Source organism: Fringilla coelebs (assembly GCF_963513975.1).
Source record: "Fringilla coelebs genome assembly, chromosome: 4".
In the NCBI taxonomy this organism is placed as follows: domain Eukaryota; kingdom Metazoa; phylum Chordata; class Aves; order Passeriformes; family Fringillidae; genus Fringilla; species Fringilla coelebs.
In genome coordinates, this window is record NC_140032.1 from 65,908,524 (window position 1) to 65,920,707 (window position 12,184).

A 12,184-nucleotide genomic window follows, 5' to 3' on the forward strand; every position below is an offset into this window, starting at 1 on the left:
GTAGCAGTTTAGAACTAGTAAAAGAGTCATGGGATGTGTATCAAGAAAAATAGGCAAGAAGTTGTTTAAATCACAATACAGCCATTACATTCCCCACTTCTTTTTTCTTCTTTGTTACCCATTGCAGTTACAAAAGTGTTACTCAGATTCTTACAAAACAGAGCAAAAATAATTCCTAAAGAAAACAGGATATAACAGCAATGGAATTATTGTTATTATTGTTATTATTGTTATTATTGTTATTATTGTTATTATTGTTATTATTGTTATTATTGTTATTATTGTTATTATTGTTGTTGTTATTATTGTTATTATTATTATTACAGTTCCTATAGTTTTTTCCAAGTCCTGGGTTTTTTTTAAACAGCTAAATAGAAGAATTTTAGAAGCTTTTTTTTTTTTTTCTTTCCTCTCAAAGCATTATATGGTTAAACATATTTCTGGCTGCCAGTCCCATTTATTTAGATTGAGGCCTGTGTTATAGCCATGATTCTCAAACGTGGTGTTTTTCAGATCAGAGGCTAAAAATGGCACTTGGACACTCTGAAACCAATGAAGTTCTGAGAATTACTGCTGAGCAGGTATGTGAACTCAGGCATGGAAGTAGTAAAAATTTTTTTGATTATATTTTGTCACAAACAACTTTCCAAATATGGAGCACAGCTCACTTCAGTGTTGTCTGGCCCTGTTTTGGGTCCTTCACACAACAGAGAAACAGCAGAAAAAAACCTGCCCTAACAGTAAATTATGGTCTCTTTAGTGAATTTCTGAAAGTTTCATCCCTGAAAGAGCACTTGATTTGTAATTCAGTGCACTTTTTCACTTTTCTAAGAACTTGGTCTAATGTTGGGGTAGCTTTTTGTGCTGGGTGCCATAAGCCTGTCTAAAAGCTTGTGCAGAAGCTCAGGCTTCAGTGCTTTCCTGATGCTGAGATGCATGGAAATGAACCAAGCACTTACACAAAGCCATGATTGTTCTTATAAGATTGAGTTGATTTTCCCTCAGATGTAATTATGCTTTAGATCAGAATGTGTTCAGGGGAAAAAAAATCATTATTTTCTCATATTGGGCCAGCACTTGAGGGTTTTTGTACATAAACCTGAAAGTGATTCTATGTCATGTTGTGTACAAATTACAACACAGGCAGTTTTGGGTTTCATGTAAAAGTTTAAAACCACATACATTTATCTGCAATTAGTAATGAGTAAATTATTATTCCATTACAGGAACATGCCTTTGGTGGTGATGGCACATCAGGATCCAGGATGATGGACCAAAGGTAACTGACTCCAAGTGATAAGTGGGAACACTGCAGTGTATTTGAAGGAAATTGTCATGTGCTCACAGAAGTGTAAATATCCAGGTGAACCGGGTCTTGAGTACATGTGTCTGTAGAAGTGTTACTGTAAAAGTTGGTTTTAGGTGGTATTGTGTTTATTCAGTAAGTTAAATTACTGACTTTGCTACCACAAGCTGTAAAATAAAGGATAAGAGATAAATGAAGGAATTCTCTAGTCTAAGTTCTGAGAGAACAAACAAAAGTTCTGGTAAGGTTGCACTGATCTAGGTAACACAGGTAACTGCTGTCTGTTGAGATTGGGGGATGTTTTTAAAAATGGTTTTTTGATACTCTTCAACTAACAGTTGTTTATCAGTAAACAGTTTCATCATCACTGTAATTTCCCCTTACAAAAATAACCCAGCTTTTCCTCTTAGCTTTTAATATAGGATTTTCAGAGAACTGTGGTCAGTTATGAAAATATTAGGAGGGAGAAAAATATAAAAGTAGAGCTACAGTGTTCTGCATTGACTTTTAGGCCACTTTTGCTATTGTATGTGAAAGCAGCAATGAAGTCTAGTCTTTAATAATTGGTGTTCTGTGTGAATCAATAAAGTATATTAATATTGTATTAATGGTCATTTATTATGTCCTGTTATATTTTCTATTTCTGTTATGTAACACCCTTGCTGTTAATGATCATTATTTAAAAGTTGTGATTAAATTTGTTCATTTGATTCTGGGGAATGTCAAGCTTGGGACTCAAGAAGAGTGACTGCTCTGTTCTGGCCTCTAGATTAAGAATTTTTGAAAACTAGTTAATTATCTGAGCATTTCAGCATTTATGAAACTCATTCTGATAGAGTTTTTCAACTTCTTAGCTTGTCAGCTCTAATCACAGAGTATGGAAAACAGGTGGAGGAAATGAGAGAGCAGCTGCAGCTTTATCAGGTATGGGCATTCCCAACATTTCAGACTGGAAATTTCTCCTTTTAGTGGTGTGAATATGTAGGGCACTAGTTTTTTTTGTCATGCTTCACAAAGCTGCTGGACTGCAGGCCACCTCAAGGGGATGAATGGAGAGCTTCTGTGAAAAGGCTGGGAGACTGTCCAAATTGTATCAGTGTAATCCTGGGGGCTGAGGTGGAAGGGATCTTCCTTTCACATGACTGAAAACATAAAAGATATTAAAACTTATGGCACACAGAAAGCAATTTTTGATTGTGATCTTCATGCAGAAGATGCACACTGCTTTTGGTTTAATGCACTTAATTGGTTTCATCTGTCCATCATAAAGATTTTGCAAGCAGTCTTGCAGCTTGATCAATTTCAGGAGGCAACAGAAGCACTACGGCTTCCTTGCACTAGTAAATAAAACATCCAGTTTGGTTCATGTAACTGGAGTTTCTTCTCAGTTGACTGCTAAACTTTCATCAAATGCTTGCAGCATAAAAGATGAGTTATCCATTCTACCCCTAAAAACTTGAGTTAATTAAAAATCAATCTGTAAAAGCCATAAGAATTTTAAAAGGTTAAGTTTAATGTCTGTAATAACTTCCAAATGCTGAAGTGTAACAGGACTTGGCAGCCATTAAATTCAAGTGGCACCCTGTGACTTGCCCTAAAAAAGCAATTGACTTTCATTCACTGTACTGTGCTGAATTGAATTGTCCATCTTTTACAGTGTCAGTCAGAAATACTGATGGCAGTGTTACCAGAGTTTGTGTAACTTAAATGAGTGCTAACTCTTGAATGTCTTTGTGTCAGGCACAAATGGGTGGGATGAAGAAAAAATTGGAAGAAGTAACCAAGGAAAATGAAAGGTAAATAATTGCACTGCCATGTTGCTACTACTGTTTCCATTGATTTCTAAACATTAATAAGCTTTTTTTTCCTAGGACCTTGAAATCTTCTACTTAGTAAATTCAGGAGCCTAACATTAGTCTTGAAGTGCTTAATACTAATTACAGCACCAGATAGAGGAGATTTTACCATGTCACCAAAAGAGCTAGATGTGAAACTATTTTAAACTGTTCATTTTGTTTATAGAACATAACCGCATAGATTTAAATTTGACTTGGAAGGAAGTAGTATGTACAGGTGAAAGGCACAGTATATTTCAGTTGTTAAAAAAATCCCTTTTAAAGTTATACCTTGCTGAACTTAGTTCTTTGAATTTCAGGCTGCATGCAGAGTTGAAAGAGCCTCTTGAGAAGCAACTGGAGGCTCTTCCTTTTGTGCATCTGGAAAGTGAAATTCCTGCAGATGAAGGCACAGTGAGAACCCTTCAAGAGGAACTACGGCTGGCAAAGCAAGTGTGTGAGATGAAACATTTAGATTGTTTTATTTCTCTTGTTGTGCCCTGGCAGATTAGGGCAGGCTGTTTTATTTCTTGATTCAGAAATCATTTGGTCAGAGTTCCTAGAGGCTGTTTTGAGCCCTCCTTCAACTTAAAGATTAAAGAAATTCCTTTCCTAGATTAATAAAATAATTTTTAATACTAAATTTTAAAAATTTGAATAATTTTTTAATATTAATCAGTAATTTTACCTAGTTGACTTGATCTGTATCTCAAATTCATGATCAGCAACTCCATGAAATATTTTGTTCAATTCAAGTTTTTTGTAGTAACTTGTCAGTTTAATCAAAACTATTGTAATGGGATGTGAGGAGGAAAGTGTGGGATGTAGAAAATAGTACCTAAGTGTAAAAATACAAGCAAATTTTGTTCAGTTTATTACAATATATCAATTGAATTTTGGTATTTGAATAGTGTCTATACTGCAGGCCTACCTTAAAGACCTGTGAAAGTTTGATCTCTTCAAAAAAAAAAAAAGGCAAAAAACTGGAAGGGGAATTTGAACTTCAAGCATTTATTTTTCTGCACTTGAAATTAAACTTTAAAATACTTGCAGAGAAAAGAATAGCTAATGGCATTTCTTCAAAATAGAAGTGAAGACCTGCCTTTTTAGACAATGATAGATGAAGACAAATGTGCTGTAATAGAATATTGTTCTGTAAATTAGGAGAAGGACCAAGCAGTTGAGCGCTGGCAGACGCTGTCACAGGAGCACGACCGGCTTCAGCAGCAGTACCAGGAGCGCCTGACCAGAACACACGTTCTCATAGCTGAGAGGAAAAAGCAGAGTGTAATTCTCACTTATTTTTGTTCTTTTTTTCTTTTTCATATACATATATATGTACACAAAATATGCATGTGCATATAAAAAATCCTGTGTTTGAATTGATTGGTTGGAAATCTCCAGGATGGTAAAACATCTGAAAAAGTTGCTTAAGATTTCTGAATTCTGAGGGGAAAGTCTTTCTTTATCTGTTCTCCTTTAAATAGTTGGAAAAGAAGTCACCATTTCCTGCTGTTATTCCATAAAGAAGTTAACAGGTGAAAAAATTAAGTTCACTAATCTGTCTTTATCTAATACTAGCTTGTGTTTAGCAGCCTGTTTCTCTTCTGCTGAGTCTGGGGAAGACCTTTCAGGAAATTCTTAGAAAAGTTGTTCTTCTCTGATGAGCTATGTAAAGATATTCAGTGTGTTATAGAAACTTTTATGTACTTTGCTACATGTATTTCTAGGAGAGAGCCTACAAATTCTTTTAATATTTCCTCTCTATTTTCAAACACATTTGACTTGTGGGCACAGCTACAGCTCACCTCAGAAATATTATTTTACTGATTTTTGGGTTTTTGTAGTATTAAGTTCACCTTGGCAATGTGATCTTTTCTGAGAAACAGGATAAGTGTCTGTGCAGCTGTTGTTCTCTGTCAAATTTCATAATGATTTCAAGGAATAGTTAAGAGGGCTCTGATCTTTGTGTGGCTCCAGCTTTCTGCTCCTGTTTCTAATATTAGATTATTTTTCGTGTTGTATTGTCAGTTACCAATAACATACTCACAAAGGAGAGTATAGAGAGCCATTGGTAGCTGTTGTAGGGCTTCCAGATTCCATTTCTTATTAGTAACTAAATTTTTGGTGCCTTTTAATGCCACCTTGACAAGAGCGAGACTGAACAGCCTTTTATTCTTGGATGCTACTTGTCTCCCAGAGAAAACAGCTCTCCAGTTAAACAAAATTTTATTTGAAGTTTAGTTTTCAGTGAAGGAGCAGCAAACAGCTGTCAGAGGTAAATAGAAATAGGTAAGATCAAGTAGAATTGGAATTGACAGAAGGCAAGGAGGAGAGGGGACATCATAAGGACTGGATGCAGAAGGTAAGGGAGTGGCAGGAATAGTTCCTAGCATATCCTTGGCCTTGAGACTGTTAGCACAATTAGAAGACCCTTCAGTCCTCTCTCTGCTCTGAAGGCACCTGGCATGCTGCAGATGGTTTTTCTGAGTTCTGCTAGTTCTCCTAGAATGATAGAGTTCACATTCAGAGACTCAAGAATTTAACTGAGTTGTGTTTTTTAGGGATAATCCTGTATAGCAAAGAACAAATTGAAATGTCCATAACAGGCATTTTTTTAACCAATGGATGCATGTCTGTTACTTTGCTTAGCAAAAATGCTTGTAGTAGCACCGCAGTCTGTGTGACTCTTTAAAAGCACTGTTCATGTGTCCTTTCATGTTTTCATAGTAAGTGCATGTGAGGTTTGGAAGGAGGCAGTTGGTCACCCAGGGAAGATTAGATAAATTGTTCAGTTAGTAAATCTAATTTTATGGGGTATGAGGTCAACAGCTAAAAGCAATCTAGCTGAAATCTTTGAAGACACACTGAATTTCCTGGTACCTATTTTTAAAAATGTTTTCAGTTGTTAATGAAGCTTTCTAATTATTCACTCTTTCTGACTGTAATAATTATAAGAAACTCTGAATTCTCTTTTTAGGATCAACTGAGCAGCATTCAGCAGCTAACTCGCCAACTGCACATGGTGAGTAAAACCTTCTGAACAGTGAACTAGGAATTTATTTCTTTTCCTAATAGACCCTCAGAGTACAAAACCAAAGCAAATAGGCCTTCACACATACCTGGTGCCATTCAAATTTGCAGAGTTCACTCAGAATTACAGTATGTGGCTAGTGTACTTCACACAGGAAACATTTCTTTAAATTATGCCCTCTTGCATATGCTAGCTCTGGCACATTTTTATCCATTCCTGTTTTGGTACTGCTGTCTACAGTGTCTTTGTCACCTTCATGCACATTTTGCTGAGCTCTGATAACCTTCCAGTGCTTTATCCACATCCTTAGACTGTGAGACCTCTTAGTAAGCTTTAGCCTAGGCCTTCCAAAATTGACAAGCAGTTTTAACAGAATCTCTCAAGTAGTTTTTTGTTGAAAAATTGAGGTGAAAGAAGGGGTGAGGTTTTTGACTGAGCAGCTTGTTTTTGATTCCTGTATGATTTTTTTTGAGTGTTTGTTTTGAATACTGGCAAAAAGACTCTTAACCTACTCCAACAGTCTACTCTTGTTTTTATCACTGGAGTTTTTTTCCCTCACATCAGAGAAAAGAGTTAAGACAATATTAAAGATAATCCATTTGTTTGCATTATCCAAAAAACATTTGGTACCATCTGTTACCAAAGGCATAAAGATGTGATGGGATAAAGCATGAAGCCCTTTTTTTGAAAGAACAAACTGAAAAATAGGAAGTGAGGAGACATGTTAATTAGTCTCATTTTTTATTGTGGTAAAACAGCTGTGTTTCCTAGATGTGCTCAGGTTAGAATTGTTCAGCATATTTATGCATGCTCTGGAAATGAGATTCAGTATTAAGGCAAGAGTGTTCACTGCTGATGTTAAAATACTTAGGGTAGTAAAAACTGAAGTAAACTGCAGAAATTTGCAGAAAGATCTCTTTGATTATGTGAGTTCATTTCATCTGATATTTTGTTGTTTTTAATTAAACCAAAATAATAGATCTAGGCAAGATGGGGTTTTTTACTTTGAGTACTCTATGGTGGTCTGGAAATGAACTGTTTGCACTCAGAATAGGTATTTTAGAAGTAGGAAGTGCCTGAAAACAATTCTTAGCAACAGTCAAAAAACCAAGAACATTAGCAATTAATAGGAGAGAGGGGAGAAAATGAGAATATTGTGCATTTTGAATGCTGCCTGTCATCATGGTCATCCTTACCATCTCAGTGTAAGGGATGTGAAACATTTTCAATACTACAGTGAACATCTTTATTTTGCAGACCAATCAGCAGTTTCTGAAAACAGTGACAGAACAAGATGTGGAACTAGAGCAGCTACGAAAACAACTGAGGTATAAACCAGGCAGGTTAAAAAAATAATTAACATCTTTTCTGTAGCTTTTTCTGACCTGCTGCTGTGTCATGGCTCTTGTTTTTACTGCAAGCTAATTTCATCCTCAGAGTTAAAATGGTTTCACTAACTTCTCTGAGGTTTGCTAGAAATCATTAGTGTTATGGTAACATATTTCCAGTCAGTGTTGTTTGGTCCAGCTTTTCCCTGAAACAGTCAACATTTGACCTTTGATTTAAAAGAAAAGAAATTGTCAGTATCACATCATAATTGATTCTGAAGATAGGCTTTCATTAGAATACAGTTTGTTCAAAAGCCAGTTACATGGCTACTCATTACAGATCTGAAATTTGAATGTTCAAACAAGCTTCCAACTTTACATTTTTTTTATGGAATTTGCTTTCACCCCTTATCAATAAAAAACTCTAAACCATAGGTTCTGTGGAAGTTAAAGGTAAAAGAAGTGTTAATTACATTCCTGAAGTATATCAAGGGAAAGGAGAAATAATATCTGTGACACAATTTCATAATAATGGTGTTTACAGCTGAAGTCTATTCAGTGCCAGTTTATTGTGTCTCTTCTCTCTTTTAACTGATGTCAAATTAAAATTTTATTTCATTCAACAGTGTATTTATGAACTGAGAGTAAAATAAGGAATTCAGTCATTATCCATCTCTAGTTACAGACACTGATTGTGCTCACCTTCCTAGAGTCAGTGTTTTACTCCCAAAGTTGATGGCAGCAGCTCTGTCTGGCCCTAAAAAGTGCTGCATATTTTCACCAGTTGCTTCTACACCATGAAGATGTAGTCTGCATGGATTATATCGCATATGGTGCAGACAATTCTAATCCTTTGGGATGTTTTCCATAGCTTTACATGATTTATGGTACTAGATACTAAGCCAGGAATGCAAAAGTAGATTTTAAAAAGCCAACTTGTGTGTTAGAGAACTGAGGTTTAAATTAGGTTCGTATGGCCTGGATAAAACACACAAATTAAGAAACTTGGCATAGCTAGGGCATGGATCTGCATTTCAGTATCTTAAAGCTCTTACACAGAGATAACTTGCCAAGATTAGGATAAAGATATATTGTACAATAAAGAATAAAAGCTGTATCTTTAGAATCAATTTGTTGCCTGTAAGATGCAGACCTCTGAATTGGATCAGCATCTGAACTTGGTTGTTAAAATGCATTGTTAATACTTAAGTTGTTCTAATATTTATGACCTTTTTATATTTTTCTTATTTTTCCCTTCTTATGCTGCCTTTTGAGTTTATATTTTGTTTTACAACACTACTAAAATATTTTGCAGCAGGCAATTTAATGTCCTCCTGAATTTCCAGTACTTCTTGTAGGAGAAAAATGCAATGTTTCAGATGGACTAAGGTTAAAGTTTTGGACCCAGACTGATGACTGTGTGTTTAGGAATAATGTTTTTGTTGTAGGTTTTTGCATCTTAAAGAAATTGGAACCAGATTAACTTTTCCAATTAACTAGGCTGAAAGAAAGTATTTGCTGTAAAATTGCTTAGATTATGTGTAGTTTGCTTAAGATTTTCATGTAGGTACAGTAGTCTTGACTTTTATGCCCTTAATTCAAAATCAGTATTTCTAGAAGAAATATTTACTTGAAGTTGTTAAAAGTATGAAATATTTTCCAGCTTCTTTCATGACCATTGGTGCTGCATTTTGCATGAGCTAATCTAATACATGTTTGCTCTCTTTTACCTTTATGATAGAGTCAGTCATTGGTTTTTAAATTTAGCCTAATATGCAGCCTGAATAATTGGGTTACACCCCAGGTGAAGGCTCTCTGTGTCTTTCTGCTCCCAAGTCAGAGGAACGAAGGGTTTCTTTTTTCAACAGACTTTTCTACTGAGGATGAAGTGCCACTAGTCATTAACATGATTCACCAACTATTCCTGGGATTTTTTTCCCTCTTCTACTTCAGCCCACAAAACCTATTCAGATTACAAAGCACATCAGCTGAATTCTTTAGGAGTGTATAATGATTAATTCCTGGTCCTGTTGCTTTAAAAAGTGAAATCTAATTCTGCAAAAGACTTCTCTATTACATATCTGTGACTAATTATACCCAAGTTATTGAATCACTTGAAGCTTTTTATTTCCTAGTCCTTCTTTAATCTATGCATACACCTTCCTTATAATCTGTGAAGTAATTTCCACAGGACTTTTGGAATTTGGTATTCCTCTCTCTCTGTGCCACATAGAGAGAAGGGGGAAACCTCTTCTGCCCTGTGAGAACAGTATTGTGGAATTTTTCTGCTCTTCCCAGCTATTGTGATGAAGTTTTAATTGAACCATTTTTTCCTCCTCTATAATAACTGGTTTGTTTTAATGTACAGGCAAGCCAAAATAGATGGGCAGGCAGCAAATGCTAAGCTTGAAGAAATGATGGCATTGAAAGAGAAGCTTCAGAGCCAGTTGGAGAGAAAGGTATTCTAAGAAAGGAATCATTTCTGTTGCAACTGAGTGGACAGTCATTTTCTGAATGCTGACATTAAATGAACTGCAAGTTGTTATCTAGCTTGTTTGATGTGACTATATCTTTATTTTATATATATCCAGATCAGATCTGGATAATACTTTCATTCTTTCCAGGAAGAAGACAGGATGTCTGCCCAGGAGAGAGAAACAGCATCTGACAAACGCTTGCAGCAAATGCAGTCTAACATAAAACAGTTGGAAATAAGGTAAAGAGAGCTCACTGTGTGTTACTAACAGGATACATGCAAAAATTTGTACCCTGGCCCTACAAAAATAAAGGGGTTGTCTGTCCTTGCATGTTTTGTGACAGACATGTTAGGAAGTAACAGAGAAGTTTTTGATGATGCCTCTGAGGCTCTCTTGTCTTTTCTCATGTCTGCCAATACTGACAATCATAATTAAGCAATAAGAATTCCTGAGATGCTGTGAAATTACCAGTGGCTTTCTTTCTCTAAAACTATAGCTGCAACTTCATTGCCCACATCCAATTATTCAGTTTCCTCCACAGAGAAAAACTTTATTTCTTCTGGGGCTGTTCTATTCTGGTTTAATATAGAACATTTTCAGTGATGTATCCCAGGATATCTCTGGGATTCTTCTAAGGATCTTCTGAGATTAGATATCTGAGTTAACTCCTGTAATTCTGTTTCTTTCTAGGACTTGATTGATCATCAAACTCAAAACACTCTGTCCAAAAACAAGCAGAAAACAACGCAATTTGGGCAATTTATGAATAGATACTTACTAATAGCTCAGTTTGAATGGACCAGTGTCCTGATTGACCATCACATTGTCCAATTTCTACTGTCTTGTAGATTGTGTGTGACTGTTCAAGATGCTGAACGGCTGAGAACAGAAAAAGTAGCCCTGGAGGAACAGATCAGAGAGCTTCAGGCCAAGTCTGCCACTCTAGAAAGTGAGACATATGATGCTGTTGCAAAAGTCCAAGATTGCATACAGCTTTTGGAAGAAGCTAACCTGCAAAAAAGTCAGGTAAGTCATTGGATGAAGGTGTTCCCTAGAAATTAGGATATTTAGGACATGCAAGCTAGTTTCTTTCATGTCTGTTGTACTAAAATTAGTCATGCACAGAGAGCAGACTGGGATGTTACCACTCACCACTCAGATTTGTCATACACTATAAACTTCAAAGCATATGCTGAGTGCCTGGATCAAGGTCATCTAAGTGATAACATTGTACCTAAATATGAATATTCCAAAGTTTTTGACAAAGAGTTCAGAGTTTCTTACCAAATACTGGTGTCAGGAAAAAAGAGGAAGGTTCTGTTATAAATTTGTAACTGTTCAAGGTAAGACATAGGAAACAAGGAAAGTTCAGAGTCATCAACAAAGAAACCTAGACATGTGGAGGGCCTTAAAAGAAATTTTTGTATACAATGTGTGATTAAACTATCATAGAAAAACGTTTGTGCCAAAAATATTGATATGGCTCAAGGAGCCAAAACAAAGCAGACAATTCTTAATTTACTGCTCTGGCTTAGGCATCCTGAATTTTTCAAACTGGGAAGAAAATTCAGTGAACATAAGGAAAAAAAATAATGTTCAGTTAATAAACAGAATAAAAAACATGCACATTAATACACATATTTGTAAACACTTTGTGTTTTTAAATTGTGTTCTTCCTGCTCTACAAGAGATTGAGGTGGAAATTTTGCTCTGGGTTCCTGTGCTTTCTTCTGTATAATTCCATGCTCAGGCAAAATCTCCAAGTCCCAGTAGAAAAAGGCATCTACTGCCACTAACTCTGTGTGGTTCTGATTTACAAGAATGTGTATTTAGCACCATGTGTTTTCAGTGTCAGTGATACTGAGTCTCAGTGTACAAAGTAAAAGGGAAAAGAAGGTGTCTTTTGAGCAATGTGTGCTTTTCTCTTGGTGCTCTTAGCATCACACTGAAATATCAGTCATATTTCATTTTGTTATTTTTCTTCTAGGCACTCTTTGGGGAGAAACAAAAGGAAGAAGAGATCAAAAAACTGCAGGATGAAATGTCTCAACTTGCAGAAAATACAGCTGCAAGAATTAGAAAGGAAGTAAGTTATGCTGTTCAGAAAGATGGGAAGATTTTTTGGTTTTCCTCTGGTACATGGTCATCACAAGCAGTTTTCTCACAAGAGTTTGGATAAGTGGCAAGGCAGCATGCTTACATGG

At 35.8% G+C, this 12,184-nt stretch overlaps 1 protein-coding gene across 3 annotated transcripts in view; it reads left to right on the plus strand.

The window, feature by feature from the left end:
* SCLT1 (sodium channel and clathrin linker 1) overlaps positions 1-12,184 on the plus strand; it is a 29,681-nt gene that overhangs the window by 2,538 nt on the left and 14,959 nt on the right. For all 3 annotated transcript variants that reach the window (XR_014616096.1, XM_084204065.1, XM_084204066.1), the window contains exons 2-13: positions 514-581; positions 1,227-1,279; positions 2,161-2,230; positions 3,047-3,102; positions 3,462-3,594; positions 4,306-4,428; positions 6,122-6,166; positions 7,433-7,503; positions 9,872-9,962; positions 10,128-10,219; positions 10,829-11,006; positions 11,968-12,066. Coding sequence is in view for 2 of the 3 variants with exons in the window: in XM_084204065.1 (XP_084060191.1) it covers positions 528-581; positions 1,227-1,279; positions 2,161-2,230; positions 3,047-3,102; positions 3,462-3,594; positions 4,306-4,428; positions 6,122-6,166; positions 7,433-7,503; positions 9,872-9,962; positions 10,128-10,219; positions 10,829-11,006; positions 11,968-12,066 (1,065 nt within the window). In the remaining variant the exon portion in view is untranslated. The remainder of the gene's footprint in view (positions 1-513; positions 582-1,226; positions 1,280-2,160; positions 2,231-3,046; positions 3,103-3,461; positions 3,595-4,305; positions 4,429-6,121; positions 6,167-7,432; positions 7,504-9,871; positions 9,963-10,127; positions 10,220-10,828; positions 11,007-11,967; positions 12,067-12,184) is intronic.